Raw genomic sequence first — 27,846 nt, forward strand, 5'->3', positions numbered from 1 at the left:
GTACCAGTGTGGACTGAGGGCAAGGTACCAGTGTGGACTGGGGACAAGGTACCAGTGTGGACTGGGGACAAGGTACCAGTGAGGACTGGGGACAAGGTACCAGTGTGGACTGAGGGCAAGGTACCAGTGTGGACTGAGGGCAAGGTACCAGTGTGGACTGGGGACAAGGTACCAGTGTGGACTGAGGGCAAGGTACCAGTGTGGACTGAGGGCAAGGTACCAGTGTGGACTGGGGACAAGGTACCAGTGTGGACTGGGTTGGAAGGACTGCTATTCCAAACTTTTTATTTCTCTATTTTCTAATTTAATTGTATAATCTGTAATTCTGGACTTTTTATTTCTTTATTTTTCTAATTTTTCTTTGTAAGAAAGTGCATTGAAGAATCTGAACTTATACAACTTATACCCAAGATGGTGCTGTAAGTGGTGACTTGTAAACTTTTTACTATACTCACTTGAGTACATGTGACAATAAAGCTAACTCAATTCAATAGCGTAAGAGGTTCTCGCTGTAGGACAGTGTGCGACGCCAGCTCACTGTGTGCAGCAAACATTCAGCACGTAGTAGGTGTAGGGCAGCCTCTGTTTCCTGTCCATAGGATTGGACGCAGTTAGGCTTCCAGTCAGTATTTTATTGGTCATGAGTTCCGTGCCTATGCAGACCAGTCAGTCTGCATGCTCTGTAGGAACAGCTCTGTGGTCTGGGAAATATACAGGCTCCAATTAGGGGCCTGGGCACATCTTTCCCAGGGTGGTCGAGAGGGTGGGTCATATAGAGTCATAGAGATGTACAGCATGGAAACAGGCCCTTCAGTCCAATCCATCCATGCCGACCAGATATCCCAACCCAATCTAGTCCCACCTGTCAGCACCCGGCCCATATCCATCCAAATGCCTCTTAAATGTTGCAATTGTACACCACATCCTCTGGCAGCTCATTCCATACACGTACCACCCTCTGCATGAAAACGTTGCCCCTTAGGTCTCTTTTATATCTTTCTCCTCTCACCCTAAACCTATGCCCTCTCATTCTGGACTCCCCAACCCCAGGGAAAAGACTTTGCCTATTTATCCTCTCCATGTCCCTCATAATTTTGTAAACATCTCTCAGGCCATCCCTCAGCCTCCGACGCTCCAGGGAAAACAGCCCCAGCCTGTTCAGCCTCTCCCTGTAGCTCAAATCCTCCAACCCTGGCAACATCCGTGTAAATCTTTTCTGAACCCTTTCAAGTTTCACAACATCTTTCTGATAGGAAGGAGATCAGAATTACATGCAATATTCCAACAGTAGCCTAACTAATGTCCTGTACAGCCACAACATGACCTCCCAACTCCTGTACTCAATACTCTGACCAATAAAGGAAAGCATACTAAACCCCTTCTTCACTATCCTATCTACCTGTGACTCCACTTTCAAGGAGCTATGAACCTGCACTCCAAGATCTCTTTGTTCAGCAACACTCCCTAGGACCTTACCATTAAGTGGATAAGTCCTGCTAAGATTTGCTTTCCCAAAATGCAGCACTTCACATTTATCTGAATTAAACTCATTTGCCACTTCTCAGCCCATTGGCCCATCTGGTCCAGATCCTGTTGTAATTGGAGGTAACCCTCTTCGCTGTCCACTACACCTCCAATTTTGGTGTCATCTGCAAACTCACTAACTGTCCCTCTTATGCTCGTATCCAAATCATTTATGTAAATGACAAAAGGTAGACGACCCAGCACTTATCCTTGTGGCACTCCACTGGTCACAGGCCTCCAGTCTGAAAAACAACCCTCCACCACCACCCTCTGTCTTCTACCTTTGAGCCAGAACTGTATCCCAATGGCTAGCTCTCCCTGTATTCCATGAGATCTGACCTTGCTAATCAGTCTCCCATGTGGAACCTTGTTGAACGCCTTACTGAAGTCCATATAGATCACATCTACTGCTCTGCCCTCATCAATCTTCTTTGTTACTTCTTCAAAAAACACAATCAAGTTTGTGAGACATGATTTCCCATGCACAAAGCCATGTTGACTATCCTGAATCAGTCCTTGCCTTTCCAAATACATGTACACACTGTCCCTCAGGATTCCCTGCAACAACTTGCCCACCACCGAGGTCAGGCTCACCGGACTATAGTTCCCTGGCTTGTCTTTACCGTCCTTCTTAAACTGTGGCACCACGTTAGCCAACCTCCAATCTTCTGGCACCTCACCTGTAACTATTGATGATACAAATATCTCAGCAAAAGGCCCAGCAATCACGTCTCTACCTTCCCACAGAGTTCTCAGGTACACCTGATCAAGTCCTGGGGATTTATCCACCTTTACCCATTTCAAGACATCCAGCACCTCCTCCTCCGTAATCTGGACATTTTGCAAGATGCCACCATCTATTTCCCTACAGTCTATATCTTCCATATCCTTTTCCACAATAAATACTGATGCAAAAATACTCATTTAGTATCTCCCCCATTTTCTGCGGCTCCACACAAAGGCTGTCTTGCTGATCTTTGAGGGGCCCTATTCTCTCCCTAGTTACCCTTTTGCCCTTAATATATTTGTAAAAACCCTTTGGATTCTACTTAATTCTATTTGCCAAAGCTATCTCATGTCCCCTTTTTGCCCTCCTGATTTCCCTCTTAAGTATACTCCTACTTCCTTTATACTCTTCTAGGGATTCATGACCATAATAACATCAAGAACACTAATGTAGAAACTGATGGTGATATACCGCAACCTTTTTCACCTGTGTCACCAAAATGCCCACAATAACTTTCCTTCTTTCTCTCCTTCGCACTATGTCTCAGTGAAATCCCTGGTTCCATGGCTGAGGTAGATGGCTTTTGCCCGAAACGTCGATTTCGCTGCTTATTAGATGCTGCCTGAACTGCTGTGCTCTTCCAGCACCACTAATCCAGTATTTGGTTTTCAGCATCTGCAGTCATTGTTTTTACCTTAGATACTTGTGTCAGACATGGCAGAGGCAAATTGATCCTCCCGACTTGAACAGCCAAGGGTTGGCAGGGTGTTGGTGAAGGGCCCTACCACCTCCACAATCTCCTGAGAGGAAGGTGCAGAGGGACTGGTATATGTTACCACCACGGTCTAGGTACCTCCCAGCACTGCCCTGTCTCCTTGTGAGGGATGGGACACCAGGATTGTGAGACACGTTTCCTGTCCCCCTGACCCTTTGCCTTTGGTCCTGGCTGGGGCAATGGAGTGCAGGCGTATGCGCCCCTCCAGCAGACCCGGAAGGAGAGACGGTTTCAGCTGGACGGTCGCATGACTGTCTGCACTGCTGCAGCTTCTGGCCAATGAGGGCCGTTGTGTCCCACAGCCCAGCCTGCTGCCCCTGGCCCTCCCTGTGCATGTGGATGAAGTCCCTGATTGTCAATACCACAGGCTCCTCTCCTGCCTGGGCCTGAGCAGGTACCTGAGATGACAGTGGCTGTCACTGCTGCACGTAGGAGAGCCAGAATGAGGTATTCCGAAGGAGTTGGGGAGGAAGCACAGAAGGTTATGGTGTGGGAGTCTGGGGAAACCAAGTAAGGGAAGGTGTTACATCAACAGTGTGGGTGAGGTGACTGTAGTCGCAAGGATAGACTGAGAGTGAGGTGGCAGCGAGGAATGTGGCAAAGCAGAGAAGGGATCTTCTTTCTGACCAGACTGGTAACTTCAAACCAGAGTCTGATAGGACAGCTTCCTTTGCCAGTCCTCCAGGAACAGGACTCCTGTCCTGTGGATCTCCCCCTCGATCAGGACTTCCAGGTTCCTGTCGCAGAATCGCTGTACCATCATCACCTCCTCCATCACATACAGAATCCGTCCATTACTGACATAGGGCAGCTTTGAAATCCCAGAGCTCATCCAGGAACACAATCACCTTTTAAAGATGAAACAGGAAAAGGGGATGCCAGTCTTTTAGTGTATGCCTGTTAAGTAGCGAGTTGTTCCAGGGATGGTGCACAGTAAGGTGGCCTGTAAATTGGATGGAAGAGATGCCACAGAGGCAGGATAGGAGACTAGATGGGATTGAGGTGCATAAGGAGGAGGTATTAGCAATTCTGGAAAGTGTAAAAATAGAAAAGTCCCCTGGGTCGGATGGGATTTATTCTAGGATTCTCTGGGAAGCCAGGGAGGAGATTGCCATGCCTTTGGCTTTGATCTTTATGTCATCATTGTCTATAGGAATCATGCCAAAAGACTGGAGGATAGCAAATGTTGTTCCCTTGTTCAAGAAGGGGAGTAGTGACAACCCTGGAAATTATAGACCGGTGAACCTTATTTCAATTGTGGGTAAAGTGTTGGAAAGCGTTATAACAGATAGAATTTATAATCATCTAGAGAGGAATAAGTTGGTTAGGGATAGTCAACATGATTTTGTGAAGGCTAAGTCATGCCTCTCAAACCCAACTGAGTTCTTTGAGAAGGTGACCAAACAGATGGATGAGGGTAAAGCGGTTGATGTGGTGTATATGGATTTTAGTAAAGTGTTTGATAAGGTTTCCCACGGTAGGTTATTGCACAAAATACAGAGGTATGGGATTGAGGGTGATTTAGTGGTTTGGATCAGGAATTGGCAAGCTGAAAGAAGACAGAGGGTGGTGGTGGATGGGAAATATTGATCCTGGAGTTCAATTACTATTGGTGTACCACAAGGATCTGTTTTGGGGTCACTGTTGTTTGTCATTTTTATAAATGACCTGGATGAGGGCATAGAAGGATGGGTCAGTAAATTCGCAGATAACACTAAGGTCGGAGGAGTTGTGAATTGTGACAAAGGATGTTGCAGGTTACAGAGGGACATACACTACAGAGCTGGGCTGAGAGGTGGTAAATGAAGTTTAATGTGGAAAAGTGTGAGGTGATTCACTTTGGAAGAAGTAACAGGAATACAGAGTACTGGGCTAATGGTAAGATTCTTGGTAAAGTGTAAATGAGCAGAGTGTCCAAGTACATAGATCCATGAACGTTGCCACCCAGGTTAATAGGGTTGTTAAGAAGGTATATGGTGTGTTAGCTTTTATTAGCAGAGGGATTGAGTTTCAGAACCATGAGGTCATGCTGCAGCTGCACAAAACTCTGGTGCAGCCGCACTTGGAATATTGCATACACTTCTGGTCACCGCATTATAGGAAGGATGTGGAAGCTTTGGAATGGGTTCTGAGGAGATTTACTAGGGTGTTGCCTGGTATGGAGGGAAGGTCTTATGAGGAAAGGCTGAGGGACTGTTTTCATTAGAGAGAAGAAGGTTGAGAGGTGACTTAATTGAGACATATAAGATAATCAGAGGGTTAGATAGGGTGGACAGTGAGAGCCTTTTTCCTCTGATGGTGATGGCTAGCATGAGGGGACAAAGCTTTAAATTGAGGGGTGATAGATATAGGACAGATATCAGAGGTAGTTTCTTTACTCAGAGAGTAGTAGGAGTGTGGAATACTCAGCCTGCCATAGTAGTAGACTCACCAACTTTAGGGCATTTAAATAGTCATTGGATAGGCATACGGATGAGAATGAAATAATGTAGGTTAGATGGACTTCAGATTAGTTCCACAGTTCGGCTCAACATCGAGGGCTGAAGGGCCTGTACTGCGCTGTAATGTTCTATATTATATGAAGCTAATTAATGTAGAGTTTGGTAAAATAGGGTAAGAAAACTTGTTAGGCTGTGTAGTTAAAACTCCCCAAGAAGCTAAAAACAATTCAACCTTAACCAAAAACTATGTAAGGTTCAGCCCCATAGAGTTTCAGAGAGTAAAAGACACAGTGGTATGTAGTAAGAATCCTGAATTTTCCATTATTGTCAACTTTAAAAGAACAAAGAAAAGTTTAGAATCAAATATAGATCTTTACAACAAAGAAGGAGACCATTTGCCTCACCATACCAATTCTAGCCCTCAATCCCCCAATTAGTTTCACTTCACGTTAACAATTATTCATCTCTTCTTCAAACATTGATTCAGTTTCCCTTTAAACGATATTACAGACTGAAGAGACTTGAATGTTGCTGGAAGGAGATGAGAAATCAAAGCCCTCTGGGCAATAAATGCTGGCCTAGCCAGTGACACCCACATACTGTAAATAAATTTTAAAAGAACAGAAGGAGCAATAACCGCAATAGTAGCGATCATTTTGGCAAGATAAAGCTCATACAGCAAACAAGAAATTTCACCACTGATACTGAAGGGCAGAGGTGAAAAATTGACTTTTCCTTATGCCCTGTCTAAACTTTGAGAGGTATTAGAATGACCTCCTCAGTTATGGGAGCAGTACTCGAGTCTAAGGCAAACTCGGGCTTTAGAAGAGATTATTTTTCTGAAGATTCTTTCACATGAAGGAGGAAATTAAACTTGGTTCACCTTCAGCATGAATGGAGAAAACGTGGGCGTTCCAGACACAGGAGCAGACCAGGGATGTAACCCGATGCACTGGAAGAGAGCTGTGCACTCTGACCCCCTCGGTAATACTTACGTTGTCAGTGTGATTAGCCTGATATACAGCAATAGTATAAACACCCCCATCCTTCAGTTCAACCTCTCCTTCAACATGGAGAAAACTTGGCCCAACTCCTGAGAGCTGTAAAGAACACCTAAGGTAAAGGAACACATAAAACATAGCTGCATCAGGGCGAAGGATTAGTAATAGTCTGTCTGAAAGCACTTCAAAGGCTCTCACTGTACAAAATTAGCATTGATTCAGACCGAAATAAGGCTGCTCATTTGAGTGAGTTTGTATAGCTATCATAATATGTGGATGGGTGAGTGGACATGTTGTGTGCGTGTGAATTGTTTATGCTCATCTGTCTAATGTTACTGCATAACAAAATATTACTATGTACATTTGTGGATATTATTTGCATCTACATGTTAGTATATATGAGTTTTGGATTTGGATTGTTGTCTGTTACAAAGAACTACATAGAAAGTGTAACAGAGAAACAACACGTTGGCCAAATCAGTCTACGCTGTTGCTTGTCATAGTCATAGAGTTATACAGCATGGAAACAGGCCCTTCGGCCCAACTTGTCCATGCTGAACAAATTTCCTAAACTGAACCAGTCCCATTTGCCTGTGTTTGGTCAATATCCCTTTAAACCTTTCTTATCCATGTACCTGTCCAAATGTCTTTCAAATGTTTAAGTGTACCCACCTCTACCACTTCCTCTGGCAGCTCATTCCCTTATATGAACACCTTCTGTGTGAAAAACGTTACCACTCAGGTCCTTTTTAAACCTTTCCCCTCTCACCCTGATCCTTTGCCCTCTAATTTTGGACTCCCCTACCCTGGGGAAAAGACCTTGGCTAGTCATCTTATCTATGCCCCTTGTGATTTCCTAAACCTCTTTAAGGTCATCTCTCGTGCCCTACACACCAGGGAAAAATGTGTCAACCTATTCAGTCCCTCCTTATAATTCAAACAAAATATTTTTGTTAAACAGGAGTCAGGAGAACAATGAGCCAAACTAAGTAGGTCAAGTATATGGGGTATAAATCGAAAGCAAGATGTCGGATTTATACCTCTTGGTTTCAATCATTTTGGCATGAAGGAAATATTATGATAGAGAGTGACTAGCCATACATAAGGATATAAGAAATTTGACAGTCACATTTAAGCTCCTCAAGCCTCTGGAAAATGGACACTGGAGCTTCTGGGTCAAGCAGGTAATTGTTTTTTTTTAGGTATATCAACCAGAAGACATCTCCTCCATTTGATCCGCTCCTCACAGAAGCCTACAATGTCCTAGCTGCCCCTTCACAGGTCGCTCTTCATCCCCACCGGTGTTTGGGAATCTACCTTGCCTCACCAGAGCTTCTGACAAGCCCAGATCTCTCACTCCTCTCTCTCACTCTCTCTCTCGAGTGCTGGAGACTGTCTTGAGTTTCCCTGACACTGTCCTCCTGCCAAGCCCACTCTGCAGCCAACCAACCCACTAGCTGTCTAGCTGCAGTGCCTCAAACTGAAATTATTACAAAGTCCAGCCATCCAATTCAACAGAGTCCCAACAACTCTGGCCTTGTTGAGTTTTCCCAGCCAACTTTGGGGCCAGTGTAATTCCTCACCAATTTACTACTTGGAAGTAACCTGGTGGAATTGAAATTACCCACCAGAATATCCAAGTCTTTGTACTTCTATGTCGCTGTGTCAGTGATCATCTACGTAGCTTCTAACTCAGTGCTTAATTAATCCAATCATTTAAGGTTAAGGTGGTAAAAGAATCTGCACAAATGAAGTTAAAACAGTATGATATCCCGGTCCCAGTGTGAACATACACCCTTACGGTCAGTTTATATCTTTCAGAATTGCCAGGATAATATTCTAACTGAGCGAATGGAATTTGGCAGTCCAGGAAGTGACAACCTTACAGATTATTCTCCAAAAATCATAGGAGCATATGACGTACCCAGAAACAGAAGCCAGTAAAACTTGCAAATGATGAATGCTGGAATTCCAGTGCGACCAGTATCTTCATTTCCAAGTATTACTGATTTTTTACTGGTTTCTCCATCTGGGTAGGAGCAGGATTAGGTCATTCAGCCCATCAAGTCCTCTCTGCCGTTCTGTAAGATTTTAGCTGGTCTGATGGTGACCGTAACTCCACTTTCTGGTCTGTCTCCTATAAAACCGAATTCCCTTGTTGATCAAAAATCTTTCTAACTCTTCCAGGACCCAACCTCCACAGGTCTGGCGTGGAGAATTCCAAAGACTAACAACCCTCTGTCAGAAGAAATTCTTCCTTTATCCCAGTCTCAGAAATAGTAATAAAGATCAGTCAGGAACAGGGCAACACTGAAAGCAACGAGACACAGAGTAACTCACTTGGAAATGTTACTGAGAGATAGCTCATTTGAAGAAGCATGAAACAGCCTTCAAATTATTACTTTTCATAGAGGAAAGCAAATATAAATTGGAAATAGGTCTGAAAATATCTGGAAAGTGCAATTAAAATGGGAATGAGCAGATGATGCAAGCTGCAAACACTTTACAGCATAAGAATGGATGATGATGGGAGAATTGTGGACATAACTTTGTTTCTGTGTTTTCAAGTGATGGGTATGAGGACAGGGGAGAAGATCGAATTAACAATCTAGTAACACAGTGCATCGTACATTTCTTACCTGCCGGGTCGTACAGGTGTGTAGAGTGATGGGTCAAATGGCCTGACTTCCAGGTCTTTACCAGCGTCTGGTTCACACGTCAACCTCAGAGATTTGTTGCTGCTGGTATCTGGTATTTCCAGCACAGGAAAAATCCTGTAGATGATACAATCGATTGATGTGCAACACTTTGTAATCCAAGCAATCATTTGGATCTAATTAGCAGGTGATGAACTAATTACCTCCATAGCTGCTGCCTACTACACTGGATCCACTGAAGGTACATTCATTCACCAACTATATTTACTCTGAGGCCTTTTCATTATAATTCCTGCCAGCAATTCAACCGTGCTGAACATTGTGCAATCAGCAGCAAACACCTCCACTTCATGACAGGAGGAGTGTCATTGGTGAAGCAACTGAAGGTGGTTGGGCTAGTGCACTACCCTGAGGTTGCAGGCTCGTGTGCCGCAGTGGTGGTGTCCCTCCCTCTGAGTTAAGAGGCCTGGGTTAAAGTTCCACCTGCTCCAGAGGTATGTAATAACCAGGTTGTTTCGACAGTGTCTACCCTGAGGGTGAGGCCTCTTGTGGTCATACCTCAATGATTGAGCTACCAGGCCTGGCTTCAAGTCCCACCATCTTCCGCAGGTGAATCTGAACAGATTTCATTTCAAATAATTACCTTCAGAAACTTCTGCAGGATATCCTAGATCTGATATGATGCAGTTTAATATCTAACTTCGCCGGTATATCCAGCTTTCCTGTGCATTATACTCCAATCACATCAGCACTTTGTGCTAATGTGCAATTCCAAAGTAGATGTAGATATTGTCTCAATAAATGCAGGAACCCTCTACAATGCCTCAATTCATGTGGATACCCTCTGCAATTCCCCAGTACATGCAGATCTCTTCTACAGTGACCATCTTCAGTAAGCAATACATCCAAGTTCAGAAAATCACATACCGTACCAGAGCTGAATTATCCAAAACCTTCACACTGTTGTCAGGAATCTGGAGGAATAACAATAACCACAAATATTGCTATAATAACGGGATTGAAAATCAAGTTCAATACAAAGTAAACTCCATGCTGCCCTCATCAAATACTCCCAGAACAGGGACTACACGAGGTTAGATTCAGAGTAAAGCTCTTCTACACTGTCCCCATTAAATACCCCAGGACAGCTTGGGTTTAGATTCAGAGGAAAGCTCCCTCTGCATTGTCTCCGTCAAACTCTCCCAGGACAGGAACAGCGCAGGGTTAGACACAGAGTAGAGCTTTTCTACACTGTCCCCATCAAACACTTCCAGGGCAAGGGAAGAACAAGGTTAGATACAGAGTAAAGCTCCCTCTACACTGTCCTCATCAAACACTCCCAGGACAAGAACAGTGCAGAGTTGGTAGAGTAAAGCTCCTTCTATAATTCCCATCAAACACTACCAGGATGAGTCCAGCATGGGCTTAACATGTAGAAAACTCTTAACTGATTCTTATTTAAAGTGACTCTGAAATCCCTCTGAAATGGCCCCGCAGACTCCCCTGTTGTATCAAACCACACCAAGGTATTGGAACCAGAGGGATCACTCAGTATTGACCTAGGCACGAGAAACAACAATGACAAATCCAGCCGTGTCAGCCCTGAAAGTCTCCTCACTAACATCTGGAGAGATTGGGGGAAGCAGTCCCACAGACGAGTCAAGCAACAGCTTGATACAGTAATCCTCACTGAATCAAATCTTGGAGACAATGTCCAGATCCCATCAGCATCATCCTGGGTATGACCTAGACCATCAACAGAGCAGACCCACCAGATGTAGTGAGTGACACAGTGCTGTACAGTTGGGTGGGAGTTACAGTGGGAGCCCTCAACCTTGACTCTGGCTGTCATTGGGTGATGAGAGAGGCATAAGAATAGAGTAAAAAATTCCAATGTCCATCACCAAAACTTGCTAGGTTCCATCATTGTTGGCTGAGCTGGCTGTGTCCTTAAATTCACAGTTGCCAAGTTGGATCTGTGGCAGACGGTGAAGGAACCAAAAAAATGGAAAAACCTGTTTTATTTGATCCACATAATGGCTGCAGACACACCTGTCTATCGCAGTTGGGATAGGAGTGGCCACTCTGCCTCCCTCATGCTATCTTCACATCCAAACTACCCTCCATCATGTTGTGTGGCACTGTTAACTGTGATAAATGGTATATAACACATTTATGGCACAGAACAGGACTAGAAACTCAAACCTGGTCATCCAGGATGCAAAAGCACAACCTCATGGTCTGGCATATCCCTTACTCCATCACTACAATCAAGCCAGGGGAATCCCAGTTCAGTGAAGGGTCCAGGGGAGCATGCCAAGAGCAGTCCCAGACATATGTGCATGAGGGGGCTCAAGCTGATGGAGCTGTAACACAGGATTAACTGCTTGCAAAACAGTGTACGCAACAAGTGGTAATCAGGGCTAAATGGCCTCATAAACAACTGGCCAGGTGAACAACCCAAGTCTCAGGACATCACTGCAGGAGTTAGTCAGGGCAGTGTCCTAGGCCCAACCATTTACAACTGCATCAGGAATGACTTTCTCTCTATTATAAGATCAGAATTCGGCATGTTTGCTGTCAAATGCACACAAATGGGCGGCACAGTGGCACAGTGGTTAGCACTGCGACCTCACAGCGCCGGAGACCTGGGTTCAATTCCCGCCTCAGGCGACTGACTGTGTGGAGTTTGCACATTCTCCCTGTGTCTGCGTGGGTTTCCTCCGGGTGCTCCGGTTTCCTCCCACAGTCCAAAGATGAGCAGGTCAGGTGAATTGGCCATGCTAAATTGCCCGTAGTGTTAGGTAAGGGGTAGATGTAGAGGTATGGGTGGGTTGTGCTTCGGCGGGGCGGTGTGGACTTGTTGGGCCGAAGGGCCTGTTTCCACACTGTAAGTAATCTAATCTAATCTATTCAGTGCCATCCATGAATCTTCAGATACTGCAAGACAGAGTCAGGCTTGTGTGGCAAGTAACATTTATGCTGCCCCTACCAGACAATGACCACCTCTAACAAGAGAGAATTATACCACCTTCTTTTGACATTTTTCTCAATGATATAAAATTTGAAGAATTTGAATATAGAATGTAGAATTTGAATATTGAAGAATATAGAATTTGAAGAATTTCATCATCCTGATTTTAATTCCTGGTACTTTCACGAATTGAAATGGTTTCGAAAAGGACCAAAAGCACCGAGTTCAATTGTCAAAAGAGATCTCTGGACACACCAAGGTTGGCCAAGCTTTATAAAACCAGCATGGATTAAACTAAGGACAGTCTGAGCTAAAACTATCTTCCCAAAGGTAATGAAACTAGCCCACATCTCCGTGGGAGGCATCAATACATCTTCACTTCTACTCGATTCATACCATTACGAGAATCTGCACATTTTGGAGATGATACATTGCCTATAGTTATCAAGCCTGGACACAATAAGAGGATCACACAGGGAATGCACAGCCAGCTTGTATTTCAAGGTGTTTAAGACAGACCAAGAGGAGATGGGTCATTGACTGCAGCATTGAACACAGTTTGGCAAAGGCTGTCTCTCTATCTCCGCTTTTCAACAAATCAAAACTGCCTGATGATAACACTGAAACCAGAACTTAAAGACAAATGCAATATTTTCTATAGGTGATGGTCCAATCAACTAACCAATTGTGGTTTCAGGTTAGAGCCTTATGTGTCAAGGACAACCAGAAGGTCTGTAATGTGTAGGTTCCTTTATCTTCCTTTGTACCAACTATATTGCTCTTAATTATGTCTCGCATGTCTGTGTAAGTGCCTGTGTGCTGGTGCATAAAGACTGTACACTTGACATTACACATTCATTGCACATATTTTCTAAGGGTTAGCAGGAAATAAACACTTTTTTTAAATCAAGAAAGCCTTGTGATTGTGAACTAATACTGGAAAGAAACTATTTTAACTTGAAAGTGGCAAAGCCTTCTGCTAAAAAGAACTTAAAAGCTTTCTTGCAATTCAAGAAGGTTGAAAAGTCAGTTTAATGCTTCTCACCTGGTTATAAAACTCTCAGTGGCATTAGCACTACTGACTTCCCCCTGACGAACATCAGAACTGGACTAGCCTTACAAATACAGTGGCTGCGGTTTGGGGAGACTGTGACATAGTGGTAAGGTCATTGGATTAGTCCTCCAGCAGCCCAAGCTAATGCTATGTGGAACAGATTCAAGTTTCACGTGGTAACTGGTGGAATTGAAATGAAATTAATAAATCTGGAATATAAATTTAATCTCAGTAATGGTCTCATTAGTTGTTGTAAGAATCCAGCTGGATTTCCACCCTGTTCTCAAGAAACTATAGATATGCAAATGGACTTGAATATCCTTATCTTTAAGTCACTGAAGGCTAATATGCAGGTTCAACATGCTACTAGGAAGGCTAGTGGAATGTTAACCTTTATTGCAAGAGGATTTGAGTACAGGAGTAGTGAAGTTGTGTCTTGATTGTATAGGAACTTGGTTAGACTACACCAAGAGCACAATGTGCAATTTTGGTCTCCTTTTACAGGAAAGAGGAGGAGTGTAACAAAGGTTCACCAGATTTGTTCCTGGATGATGGAACAGCCCTCTGAAGACAGAGCCTGGGCAAACTGGGCCTGTATTCTCTACAGTTTCAAAGAACGAGAGGTGATGTCATTGATACTTACAAAATACTTAGAGGAATAGACAAGGTAGATGCAGGTAAGATGTGAAGTCTGGAACCAGAGAGGCACAATTTAAAATAAATGAGGGATGCTTTTCAGGACTGAGATGAGGATAAATTATTTTACTAAGAAACATGTGAAATATGATATATATCTTTACTACAGAGGACTGTGGAGGTTCAATCTTAAATTATGTTTAAGGTAACAATTGATAGATTCCTATTTATCAATAAAGAGTTATCAGGACAGTGTGGGTAAAATGTCAGAGGTCACATGACACCAGGTTTTAGTCCAACAGCTCTATTTAAAGTTAAAAATCACACAACACCAGGTTATAGTCCAACAGGTTTATTTGGAAGTACTAGTTTTTAGAGCACTGCTCCTTCATCAGGTGGTAGTGGTGTAGGATCCTGGCCCACTAGCTACTTCATGATGGAGCAGCGCTTTAAAAGGTTGGACTCTAACCTGGTGTTGTGAGATTTTTAACTTTGTCCACCCCAGTCCAACACCAGCACCTTCACATCAAGTGAAGTGTTTGTTCAGCCATAATCAGAATAAATGATTGTTTAAGGAAGGAAATCTGCTGTCCTTACCTGGTCTGGCCCACTTGAATTTCCGGACTCACAGCAATATGGTTAACTCTTAAACTGAAATAACTGAGTAAGCCACTCAATTCAAGAGCAGTTAGCAATTCCTTTTTTATTCCATCCCGGCTGGGCCAGCATTTATTACCCATCCTAGCTGCCCTTGAGAAGGTGGGGGTGATCTGCCTTCTTGAACCACTGTAATCCATGTGCTGTAGGTTGACCCACAATGCCCTTAGGGAGGGAATTCCAAAAATTCCAGGCAACATTGAAGGGACAGTGATACATTTCCAAGTCAGGATGGTGTGTAGCTTGGAGAGGAATTTATAGGGGGCAGTGTTCCCGTGTATTTGCTGCCCATGTCCTTCTGGATGGAATTGGTTGTGGGTTTGGAAGGTGCTGTCTGAGGATCTTTGGTGAATTTCTGCAGTGCATCTTGTAGATAGTACACACTGCTGTTACTGAGCGTCAGTGGTACAAGGAGTGAATGATTAGCTTAGATTATATTCCCTACAGTGTGGAAGCAGGCCCTTCGGCCCAACCAGTCCACACCGACCCTCCGAAGTGTAACCTACCCAGACCCATTTCCCCTCTGACAAATGCACCCAACACTATGAGCAATTTAGCATGGCCAATTCACCTGACCTGCACATCTTTGGACTGTGGGAGGAAAGCAGAGCACCCGGAGGAAACCCACACAGACACGGGGAGAATGTGCAAACTCCACAGACAGTCGCCTGAGGCTGGAATTGAACCTGGGACCCTGGTGTTGTAAGGCAGCAGTGCTAACCACTGACCCACCGTGCCACCCATCTTGTGGATGTTGTGCCAAACAAGCAGGCTGATTGTTCCTGGACAGTGTCAAGCTTCTTGAGTGTTGCTGGAACTGTCCCCTCATAAATGTTGGCATTCACACTCCATGAAAAAATAAGTTTTTAAAAAATGAACAGGTCAGAGTCTATGATTTTTCTGGCCAGTAACTCACCTCCTGAATTCTCAAAACCTTTCAACCATCAACAAACACAGGTCAGCAGTTTAATGGAATACTTTGCACTTGCCTGGATGCATACATCTCCAATGGGAAACAAATATTGTCAGAGTCACCAATGCCCAGAACACTGACAATAAAAATGGTTCATTTTTACTGCTGACCTGTTATTTCTTCCTTCTCACCTGTTTGAGGATGAGTTCACTGGTTTTAGAATCTCGTACCATGAACAATGTACTGCTGGTCTCTGAGTCCATAGTGACATTTATGTCTAAAGGCCGCTGGGGAACCGTACAGTTCACTGGAACAATGTGGAACATGAAGGTATCGATGGGCACAAGGTAACTGTCAGAAAACTGAAAAGAAATAAGTTAGTGGAATTCGGCAAGTAAATTCAGCTTATTTTCTGCTCATCGTAAACACTGGTTGCTGTGACAGCAGCGAATGACAGAAATGGTACACAGCCATCTGATATCTGTGGGCAAGGCTATTCCCTTTTGATCTCAGGATTCTATGAAGCTATATTATCCATCCCCAGTTGCCCTGTAAAAGTGGTGTTTTAAAGTATGCCAGAATGGACCAAGAGTGATAAGTAGACCTTAGTGGATGGGGTGTGCGGGTTTGCAAGCTAGAAGGAGTAGTAATAATTGGCCTCAACATCCTCAATTAAAGAAAGGCAGGTTTCTGACACTGATGATAACACAGGGATTCTGTTCCAACATCTATAAGACCTTGGGGCCCATCTATAAGACCTTTCAGTCATAGTGAGCTGATCTGACATTCACTGGCTGGGAACATCCATATAAAATAGCGCCTGAAGTGAAGTTTGTATGCATGATAATTCTGAGGCAATAACAAGTAAAACTGCCTGATCTGTTCCAAAGTGTGAACAGGATTGTGAGAAGAAATTACTCGTTTTCCTTCATTAAATGTGCAGATATTGGCATTTCAAACTTTCAATGAATCAGGGCTGAAAGTACTGTCCTGCTTCATATTGGATTTAGCTTCACTTACAGGTGATGGCCAAAGCTGGGTGACTACAGTGGGGATTTTGAAATTTGCAGAAACTATAAGTTTCCTTCCTTTGCCTTTAAGAAAGTGAAGCCTTGATTGAAATGTTACAAAGTTATGGGGACGTCCATTGACATAGAGAATAACATCAACAGGATGCTTCAATGTGTAGTAAGTTAAAAAAAAAACTGGAGGCCGGAGAGGAATGACAGATCAGCCATGATCCTACTGTGTGGTGGAGCAGGATAAAGGGGCCAAAGGACCTACTCCTGTTCCTATTTCCTATGACCTTAAGATAGTAACTGATGTATCAAACAGGAAACTCAGGAGATACCTCTGAATGAACGGAGGGGTGTCTAATATGTGGAACTCATGACCTTGTGGAGTGGCTGAGGTGATTACTGCCAATCCATTTCAGGGAAGTAGAAATGATAAGTTTGACCAAGTGAGAATACGTCTTGTGAAAAGATGCTCCTGTGGAGCTGAAATATCTGAGCTTTTGTGCTGAGTGGCCTATCTCAGTGCAGTAATTCCATGCAATTTTGTAGCTCTCACATCAGTCACAAGATGGCAGTGAGAATAGAACGTGGCTCTTATGGGCCCTCAGCTCAAAGGTTACCAGATTGTTAGTAGCGTCTAACAAGATAAACATTGGTATCCTGATTTATCTTGAGGCAGTGCTAAACAGTGCTTATTGTGGGTAAAACACTACATTTCCCAAATTATTTGTTCTTTAAGCATTTGAGCAACAAATAGGAAAAGAATGTGGCTGTGAGTGAATATGAGTACTTCCAACTTTGTGCATCAATGTTCACTTTGAAAAGTAGCGTCAGTTCTTTGTGCAGTGTCTGGCCATCTTATCATTGTCCCCTTGGTTTTCTTTGATGATAATGTTAAGGAAATGAACAATAAGTTATAACAGAATGCATTCTTACCATTTGTGGGTCCATTGTAATGTGATTCTTGAAGAAGTCAATGCTGAATTGACAAGGTGCTCCATTAAATATTTTTAGTCCAGTCATGCCATTTGGTGGAGGTGAAACCTGCCATTTCTGAGAAGAAAAATCCTTATCAAACATTAGAATAAGTTTTGAGGTTTCTACATTGCTTGTCTAAAGCCATTCAGTTCCACCTACTTTTATCAGTCTCCTTGCTGCAACCTCCACCACAATGTAACTCAGAATTTACTATCCATAGCTGTTGTTTCTGGCACTAAATGTGTTTGGCGGGAGAGAGAGCCAGGTTGGTTGTTGGCGTGAAGTAGTGGATCATAACTCAAGCTGTCAATGGAAAACTTCTAAATCAAAATGTTCCAAGAATGTGGGATTGGTACTGTGCTCTACTAACCAGTGCACCAGCTCTTCATCATTAGACATTGAGTTCACCGAGGTAAAGATGTCATTCTCCCAAGTTATGTGTGGCATCGGTTAGATACAGAGTAAATCTCCCTCTACCCTGTTCCATCAAACACTCCCAGGATGGTTTCTGCACAGGGTTAGATACAGAATAAAATCCCCTCTGCAATGTTCCCACTAAATGCTCCAGTCTAGTCATATGGATAAAATATGTCTCTTAATTCTACAATGTATAGACACCACCTTCTGTAATCAATTAAATCTATAATGCCAGGTTACAGTCCAACAGGTTTATCTGAAGCACTAGCTTTCGGAGCACCACTCCTTCGTCAGGTACCTGCAGGAGCAGCGGTCCGAAAGCTAGTGCTTCCAAATAAACCTGTTGGACTATAACCTGGTGTTGTGTGATTTTTAATTTTGTCCACCCCAGTCCAACACCGGCGTCTCCACATTAAATCTGTAATGTATAAATAGTCTGCCCAAAATGTACAAATAATTAAGTGAAAGCTGTAAAACAAGCTGTAGCTTCCCACTGAATCAAACCAAGTCTCACCTGAATCTGTACCTGAACAATCCCAGTGATACAGAATGCCACAGCAGCTCCTATCATCCCAATAGACATCCTTGTGACTGGCCTGTAGAGTAACAACAAAAAAAGTGAAAGGGTGTTAATCATCTGAAAAAGAAACACAAAGCCTCAGAGTTGATATATTGTAAAAGAAGGTCATTCAGCTCATCATGTCTGCACTTCCTCTCTCGATGAGCAATTCACTCAATGATATTCTTTATCATTTCCTCATAATCCTGTACATTCTGCCTTTACAAATTAAACTCTAGTTCCATTTGAATGTCTCCACCACCCAGGAAGGCAGACCATTCCAGACTTGAGCCACTCGTTATGTGAAGTTCTTCCTGATATTGTTTTTTTCTCCTTTTGTCAAGTACTTTAAATCTCCGTTCTCCCCATGTCCACCAACCTGTCCATTCTCAGTTTTTCCTATGTCCAGACCCTCATAATTTTGAATAATTCTCTCGGATTTCCTTTCTGTCCTCCTTTCTCCAAGTCAAGAGTCCCAACTTCTCCATGTTGTCTTCGTGACTGAAGTTCCCTATTCCTGAAACCATTTTCATGAATTTTTCTGCACTTTCTCCAATGCACTTCCTTTCTTCCTAAGGTGTGACATTCAGAACTCTGCTGATGCTGAACTAATGTCTCATACAAATCAACATAAAGTCCTTGCTCTTAGAATGCCTGGCCCTATTAGTAAAGTCTAAGATATTGTATGTTTTAGGAACTACTTTCTCAATCTGTCCTGCTTCAATGATTTATGGACATATATACAAAGTTTCTCTGTTCCTGCACCCGCCTTTGGAATTGTGCCCTTTAGTTTACATTGTTTCTCTATGTTCTTTTGACCAAATTGAACTACTTCACATTCCTCTGCGTTTAACTTCACGAGTATGTCCCTTGCCAGCTCAATCCATTCATTGTACAGAAATATAAATACACGAGTTATTCAATGTCTTTTTGAATGCTGTACTTTCTTCCTCAGGTTACAAAGTTTTCAATCTTTTTATCATCTTCAAGCTTTGAAAATGTGCCTTGTACCCTAGGTTCTGGGTAATTAATACATATCAGGAAAAGTTGGAGTCTCAACCCTGGTTCCAGGGGAGCTCCAGAAAGCATCTATTAACAATTACTGTTTCCTCACTCAGTCAGTTCTTTGCTGGTCAGTTCATTGTGTGGCACTGTGTCAAACAGCTCTTGGATATCTGAGAGGGAGAGAGAGGAGCTGGAAATTATCAGAACAAAAGAGAGAATTAATCACGCAAACAGGAGTATTACTCATCAGAAAGAGAAAATAAGTTAATCATCAGAAAGAGAGAGAGTGCAGAACCTTCATCAGGAAGAGACAGAGACAGAGAGAAGTGGTTAATAATTCTCATTTAGGAAGAAAGTAACAGAGTGACAGATTTAAAGATCAGAAAGAGAGACTGAAAACAAAAAATGCTGGTGATCACAGTGGGTCAGGCAGTATCCATGGAGAGAAAGCAAGCTAATTCTAGCTGACTATTCATTAGAGCTGAAGTGAAGTGTAGAGGAGGCAGCATTTATGCAATAATGGGGTGTAGGGGGGAGGTTTGGAGTTTACTTAAGCTGAACTATCAACATCCTTTCTCCCCCAGCACTGTACCCTTCCTACACACCCCACTGTCACGTGTCAGTCCTCAGCATGCTGCAGTGTTCCAGTGAATCACAGTGTAAACTGAAGGAACAACACCTCATCTTTAAGGTCTGCAGCTTCCAACCTTCTTTTAGCTTTATTTGTAACATTGTCTGTCACCACGAGACAAGAATCCAGAGAAAGTATATTCCTGTCTGGGTGAAAGGAAAGGCTGAGAGGTATAGGGAATGCTGGATGACTAAAGATATTGAGGGTTTGGTTAAAAAAAAGGTATAGACAGGATAGATCGAGTGAATGCTTAGAAGAGTATAAAGGCAGTAAGAGTACACTTAAGCGGGAAATCAGGAGGGTAAAAAGAGGACATGAGATAGCTTTGGCAAATAGAATTAAGGAGAATCCAAAGAGTTTTTACAAATACGTTAAGGACAAAAGGGTATCCAGGAAGAGAAAAGGGCCCCTCAAAGATCAGCAAGACGGCCTTTGTGTGGAGATGCAGAAAATGGGGGAGATACTAAATGAATATTTTGTATCAGTATTTACTGTGGAAAAGGATATGGAAGATATAGACTGTAGGGAAATAGATGGTGACATCTTGCAAAATGTCCAGATTACAGAGGAGGAAGTGCTGGATGTCTTGAAACGGGAAAAGGGGATAACTCCCCAGGATCTGATCAGGTGTACCCTAGAACTCTGGGAAGCTAGAAAAGTGATTGCTGGGCCTCTTGCTGAGATATTTGTATCATCAATAGTCACAGGTGAGGTGCCAGTAGACTGGAGGTTGGCAAACGTGGTGCCACTGTTTAAGAAGGGTGGTAAGGACAAGCCAAGGACTATAGACCAGTGAGCCTGACCTCAGTGGTGGGCAAGTTGTTGAAGGGAATCCTGAGGGAAAGTGTATACATGTATTTGGAAAGGCAAGGACTGATTAGGGATAGTCAACATGGTTTTGTGCATGGAAATCATGTCTCACAAACTTGATTGAGTTGTTTGAAGAAGTAACAAAGAGGATTGATGAGGGCAGAGCGGTAGATGTGATCTATATGGACTTCAGTAAGGTGTTCGACAAGGTTCCCCGTGGGAGACTGATTAGCAAGGTTAGATCTCATGGAATACAGGGTGAACTAGCCATTTGGATACAGAACTGGCTCAAAGGTAGAAGACAGAGGGTTGTGGTGGAGGGTTGTTTTTCAGAATGGAGGCCTGTGACCAGTGGAGTGCCACAAGGATCGGTGCTGGGTTGTGTACTCTTTGTCATTTACATAAATGATTTGGATGTGAGCATAAGAGGTACAGTTAGTAAGTTTGCAGATGACACCAAAATTGGAGGTGTAGTGGACAGCGAAGAGGATTACCTCAGATTACAACAGGATCTGGACCAGATGGGCCAATGGGCTGAGAAGTGGCAAATAGAGTTGAATTCAGATAAATGCGAGGTGCTGTATTTAGGGAAAGCAAATCTTAGCAGGACTTATCCATTTAATGGTAAGGTCCTAGGGAGTGTTGCTGAACAAAGAGATCTTGGAGTGCAGGTTCATAGCTCCTTGAAAGTGGAATTGCAGGTAGATAGGATAGTGAAGAAGGGGTTTAGTATGCTTTCCTTTATTGGTCAGAGTGTTGAGTACAGGAGTTGGGAGGTCATGTTGCGGCTGTACAGGACATTGGTTAGGCCACTGTTGGAATATTGCGTGCAATTCTGGTCTCCTTCCTAATGGAAAGATGTTGTGAAACTTGAAAGGGTTCAGAAAAGATTTACAAGTATGTTGCCAGGGCTGGAAGATTTGAGCTACAGGGAGAGGCTGAACAGGCTGGGGCTGTTTTCCCTGGAGCGTCGGAGGCTGAGGGATGACCTTATAGAGGTTTACAAAATTATAAGGGGCATGGATAGGGTAAATAGGCAAAGTCTTTTCCCTGTGGTCGGGGTGTCCAGAAAGAGAGGTCATAGGTTTAGGGTGAGAGGGGAAAGATATAAAATAGACCTAAGGGGTAACGTTTTCACACAGAGGGTGGTACGTATATGGAATGAGCTGCCAGAGGATGTTGTGGAGGCTGGTACAATTGCAATATTTAAGAGGCATTTGGATGGGTATATGAATAGGAAGGGTTTGGAGGGATGGCAGGTGGGACTAGATTGGGCTAGGATATCTGATCAGCATGGACAGGTTGGATCGAAGGGTCTGTTTCCATGCTGTACATCTCTATGACTCTATCTCTCCCCTTCCCCTACCCCAATGGGACTGTCTGACCTTTCCAATCTGGCAGGTGGACACACCTTGTCCTGCCTTTCTCTCATCTCAATCACTTAATCTGAGCTACCAACATTCTCTCTTCCCCAGCACTCCATGCACTCCCGACCTCCACAACTGCCCGCTCCTCACTTCACATCAGCCCTGATGAAGGGTTATCTAGACACTGTATGTTAGCTTGCTCTCTGTCCATGGATGCTGCCTGATCCATTATGACCTTCAGCACTTGTTGTTTTTAGTACAGATTCCAGTATCTACAGAAATTTGTCCCTACATCAGAAAGAGAAAGTCAATTAAACTTCAGCCTGAGAGAGTAAGGGAGTGAATTAGCTATCAGAGATTTAAATTTCAGGGAGATTTAAACAAACATCTAGTCAAGGACGTTGGGTGGTTTATATATACAGTGACATCCAGGACTGCATAAGATGTAGAGCATCCAACCAAGTGGTTCAGCTGGAGGTTTATGTCGAGTAACATTAGATGGGATAGAGTATAGGCTGGAATCTAATCAAGGTGGTTAGTACCTGTTACTATTATGGTCCTGTTACTGAAGATTTCATGGATGGTTCCATTATTGAACAGTTATAGAATGTAGCCCAGAACAGAGGAGGTCAGTCAGTTCATCAATATAGTATCAGGTTGAGGCTTCTCGTGATACAATGGTAGTGTTCCTACCTTTGAGCCAGAAGGTCTGAATCCAAGTCCAACTTGCCCATATGTCATAATATGTCCAAACAGACTGATTAAAACTAGTCATCAAATTGAGTTCTTGGTAATCCCACCCTGGCTCTTTCCTCATTGTATTTAAAATGAACTTTTCAAGCATTGATCCAATTCCTTTTTAAATGTTATGACTGAATCTGTTTCCGTCTTGGTACAGATGTTACAGTCCAGATAAGAACTTGTTGCATAAATTCTCATCTCTTTAACAATGGGAATCTCTCCAACAAGATCTCAGTTAAAGAGACAGTCTCTTCGTAAGGAATCCTGTTACAGACGGAGTCTCATCAATGAAAGCTGAAAATGTGTTGCTGGAAAAGCGCAGCAGGTCAGGCAGCATCCAAGGAGCAGGAGAATCGACGTTTCGGACATGAGCCCTTCTTCAGGAATGACGAAAGTGTGTCGAGCAGGCTAAGATAAAAGGTAGGGAGGAGGGACTTGGGGAGGGGCATTGGAACTGCGATAGATGGAAGGAGGTTAAGGTGAGGGTGATAGACCGGAGTGGGGGTGGGGTGGAGATGTCAGGAAGAAGATTGCAGGTTAGGAAGGTGGTGCTGAGTTCAAGGGTTGGGACTGAGACAGGGTGGGGAGAGGGGAAATGAGGAAAGTGGAGAAATCTGAGTTCATCCTTTGTGGTTGGAGGGTTCCTAGGTGGAGGATGAGGTGCTCTTCCTCCAGTCGTCGTGTTGCTATGGTCTGGTGATGGAGGAGTCCAAGGACCTGCACGTCCTTGGTGGAGTGGGAGGGGGAGTTGAAGTGTTGAGCCATGGGGTGGTTGGGTTGGTTGGTCTGGGTGTCCCAGAGGTGCTCTCTGAAACGTTCCGCAAGTAGGCAACCTGTCTCCCCAATATAGAGGAGGCCACATTGGGTGCAGCAGATGCAGTAAATGATGTGTGTGGAGGTGCAGGTGAATTTGTGGCGGATATGGAAGGATCCCTTGGGGGCAGATATGGAAGGATCCCTTGGGAACTCAGATTTCTCCAGTTTCCTCATTTCCCCTCCCCCCACCTTGTCTCAGCCCCAACCCTCAAACTCAGCACCACCTTCCTAACCTGCAATCTTCTTCCTGACCTCTCCGCCCCCACCCCCACTCCGACCTATCACCCTCACCTTAACCTCCTTCCACCTATCGCATTCCCAACGTCCCTCCCCCAAGTCCCTCCTCCCTACCTTTTATCTTAGCCTGCTTGGCACACCTTCCTCATTCCTGAAGAAGGGCTTATGCCCGAAACGTCGATTCTCCTGCTCCTTGGACGCTGCCTGATCTGCTGCGCTTTTCCAGTAACACATTTTCAGCTCTGATCTCCAGCATCTGCAGTCCTCACTTTCTCATCAATGAAACCCTTACAAAAGAGGAATTCTCACCAATTCTCTCTGAGAACACATGAAAGATTCCAGTGAAAGATTTCAAAAGAATTCGGCATCGCTCACACCACTCACAACTGAGATAAGAATGCTTTGGTTGTTCATTTATTCTCTGAGATACTTTAATGGACTGCGTGAGGTGAGGTTTGTCAGACACTCCCTGAGCTATTTCGGGGAAAGGTCAAGTGGACAGATGAAGCATAGACAGGTATTCTTACTGAATCAGAAGTTTTCTCTTCTCAAATTGAGGATAGACGAACCCTTCAAACAGCGGCAATAGCAACAGCACAAATAAAACGTTCAGACTCTGGAACAAATAAAAACCACATTATTAAATGAAGGGGAATGAGTTAGAATAATATCCCTGACTGTGAGAATTGGAACCATTCAGCAAGATGGAGTCCTTATCCCTCCTTGATCTGAGGATTATAGCCACCTCCCTACGAAATGAGAAGTTAATTTCCCTTTTACTGAGGATTTTGAATCTTTCCACGCTGTTTCTGAAACCTGGGAAGGACCCTGACCTTCCTCTGTTAGTAGGATTCAATTCCCTTTCCCTATCTGACACTCAGATTGGTGGAGTCGCAGATAGTGAAGGGGACTATCAGAGAATACAGCAGAATATAAACAGATTGGAGAGCTGGGCAGAGAAATGGGAGCTGGAGTTCAATCTGGGCAAATGTGAGGTGATGCATTTTAAAAGATCCAATTCAAGAGCAAACTTTACAGTAAATGGAAAAGCCCTGTGGAAATTCAATGTACAGAGAGATCTGGGTGTTCAGATCCTTTGTACCCTGAAAGTGGCAATGCAGATTGATAGAATGGTCAAGAAGGCATACATCATGCTGTCCTTCATCGGACGGGGTATTGAGTACAAGAGTTGGCAGGTCATGTTACAGTTGTATAAGACTTTGGTTTGGCCACATCTGGAATACAGTGTACAGTTCTGGTCGCCACATTAAAAAAAAGGATGTGGATGTTTTGGAGAGGGTACAGAGGAGGTTCACCAGGATGTTGTCTGGTATGGAGGGCACTAACTATGAAGAGAGGTTAGGATTATTGAGTAGATTAGGATTATTTTCATAAGAAAGATGGGGGTTGAGGGGGCACCTGATTTAGGTCAACAAAATCATGAAAGGTGTAGACAGGGTGGATAGCAAGAAGCTTTTTCCCAGAGTGGGGTCTCAATTACCAGGGCTCATGAGTTCAAGGTGAGAGGGAAAAGTTTAAGAGAGATATGCATGGAAAGTTCTTTACGCAGAAGGTAGTAGGTGCCTGGAACGTATTGCCAGCAGAGGTGGTAAAGGAGGGAACAATAGCATCATTTAAAATGTATCTAGACAGATACATGAATGGGCAGGGAGCAGAGAGACACAGATTCTTGGAAAATGGACAACTGGTTTAGACAGAGGATCTGGATTGGCACAGGCTTGGATGGTCAAAGGGCCTGTTCCTGTGCTGTAACGGTCATTGTTCTTTGTATCACTTCTGTAGTTCATGAACCTCTCTCTGTGACTCTGAATAGAGAGTAGGTATAAGGAAAATACTAGACAAAAGTAAGGACTGCAGACGCTGGACACCAGAGTTTAGATCAGAGTGGTGCTGGAAAAGCACAGCAGGTCAGGCAGCAACTGAGGACCAGGCAAAAGCCCTTCATCAGGAATAGAGGTAGGAAGCCTCCAGGCTGGAGAGATAAATGGGGGGGTTGGGGGTGGGGAGAAGGTAGCAAAGTGTACAATAGGTGAATGGAGGTGACAGGTCAGAGGGGAGGGTGGAGCAGATAGGTGGGAAGGGGGATTGACAGGTAGGACAGATCATGAGGCCAGTGCTGAGCTGGAAGGTTGGAGCTGGGGTAAGGTGGGGGGAGGGGAAATGAGGAAACTGGTGAAGTCCACATTGATGCCCTGGGGTTGAAGTGTTCCGAGGCGGAAGATGAGGCGTTAGGAAAATACTGCCAGAAGCTAACAGATAAAAGTGACAGAAGTGAAGGAATTCAGAGTGGGTAGGCTATAAATTGATAAGGTAAAAACAATGACTGCAGATGCTGAAAATCAAATACTGGATTAGTGGTGCTGGAAGAGCACAGCAGTTCAGGCAGCATCCAACGAGCTCGTTGGATGCTGCCTGAACTGCTGTGCTCTTCCAGCACCACTAATCCAGTATAAATTGATAAGGAAGACGTATTTGAAAGTCTGGCTCGAATCAAAGTCAATAATTTACCAGAACAGATGAGAGGTATCCATTTTCACTTAGAGAACCAGAGGGACAGAACATAATACTTCAATCCTCCCCAGACCAGGGTTGGTATCAGAGGTCTGCAGAATTGCCAATATTACATTGTTGTCCAAAAATAGTGTAAAGATAATGCCAGATACTGCAGGCCAGACAGTTTAATCTTTGTGGTGGGAAAGCTTTTAGAAATGATAATCGAGGAGAATAATAGTCACAATGAGTGAGGATTACTTAAGGAAAGCCAGCATGGATTTATTAAAGGTAAATCATGTTTACCTCACAGAATTGAGATTTTTGATGAGGTAATGGGGAGGGTTGATAAGAGTAATGTGTTTCATATTGTGCATTTATGAAAGTATGATTGACTGTCACTTTAAGTGTCTGATCATGTGATGTAAAGATTATATCTGCCATTTTTGGCAGAAAATAGCCTAGTCTAACCTTGCTACCTGTAGCGTGAACATCTCCTTAATAAAGCTGCTGTTTAACACTTTGGTCTCTTAGTCCTTCTTGGAATTTAATAAATTTAACAATATACACAATTGATGTGGAGATGCCAGTGTTGGACTGGGGTGTACAAAGTTAAAAATCACACAACACCAGGTGATAGTCCAACAGGTTTATTTGGAAGCACTAGCTTTTGGAGCACCGCTCCTTCATCAGGTGGTAGTGGAGAATAAGGTCATAAGATACAGAATTTATAGTAAAAGTTTCATGTGATATAACTGAAATTATATATTGAAAAAGACCCGAATTGTTTGTTAAATCTCTCATATTTTAGAATGACCATGTTGGTATCACTTCTTTCATATGTAAATCGCAAAACTTTTTTAAAAGTTGCATTCTCAAGTGCACTTTAACAATTGGTCTCATTGTCGGCCCAGATAAGGTATTGAAGGTGTTAACTCCCTGTGAGGCTGTCTGTGCCACACTGGTCAGACTGATTCTAATCTAAAAAACAGATTTTCAGAATCTTACATGGATTCATGTAGTTTTTGAGCAAAGTAAAATGTAATTCTGCAAGTACAAATTCACCCCACAAACTTAAATGCGTATATGTGCATGCGTGTATGTGTGTGTGGCGGGGTGAGGGGAGGGGGTTGTTGGGTAGGGGGATATGACTGTCTGTGAGAGAGTGTATGCATGTATGTGAGTGCAAAGGGGTTTAAGACTAAGAGGGTGTGTGTGTGTGAGGGTATGAGAGTGTGTGTGTGTGTGTATTGTGCAGTGTGACATGAACCTAAGGTCCTGGTTGAGGCCCTCCCTGTGGGTATCGAACTTAGCTATCAGCCTCTGCTCGACCACTTTTCGTTGTTGCCTGTCCCGAAGTCCACCTTGGAGGATGATCACCCGAAGGTCCCAGGTCGAA

At 43.6% G+C, this 27,846-nt stretch overlaps 1 protein-coding gene across 2 annotated transcripts in view; it reads right to left on the reverse strand.

The window, feature by feature from the left end:
- The window catches only part of LOC140465507 (solute carrier family 15 member 2-like), a 309,483-nt gene that overhangs the window by 24,260 nt on the left and 257,377 nt on the right, over positions 1-27,846 (reverse strand). Inside the window, exons 13-19 of one of the 2 annotated variants that reach the window (XM_072561041.1) lie at positions 24,464-24,552; positions 18,285-18,366; positions 17,312-17,428; positions 15,590-15,721; positions 10,053-10,099; positions 9,108-9,242; positions 6,463-6,580 (exon numbers count right to left, since the gene is read on the reverse strand). In XM_072561041.1, coding sequence (XP_072417142.1) covers positions 6,463-6,580; positions 9,108-9,242; positions 10,053-10,099; positions 15,590-15,721; positions 17,312-17,428; positions 18,285-18,366; positions 24,464-24,552 — 720 coding nt within the window. Of the gene's footprint in view, positions 1-6,462; positions 6,581-9,107; positions 9,243-10,052; positions 10,100-15,550; positions 15,722-17,311; positions 17,429-18,284; positions 18,367-24,463; positions 24,553-27,846 lie in introns of both variants that reach the window. The other variant, XM_072561040.1, reaches the window with a different exon arrangement.

This window comes from Chiloscyllium punctatum, chromosome 42, assembly GCF_047496795.1.
Source record: "Chiloscyllium punctatum isolate Juve2018m chromosome 42, sChiPun1.3, whole genome shotgun sequence".
NCBI classification, from domain to species: Eukaryota; Metazoa; Chordata; class Chondrichthyes; order Orectolobiformes; family Hemiscylliidae; genus Chiloscyllium; species Chiloscyllium punctatum.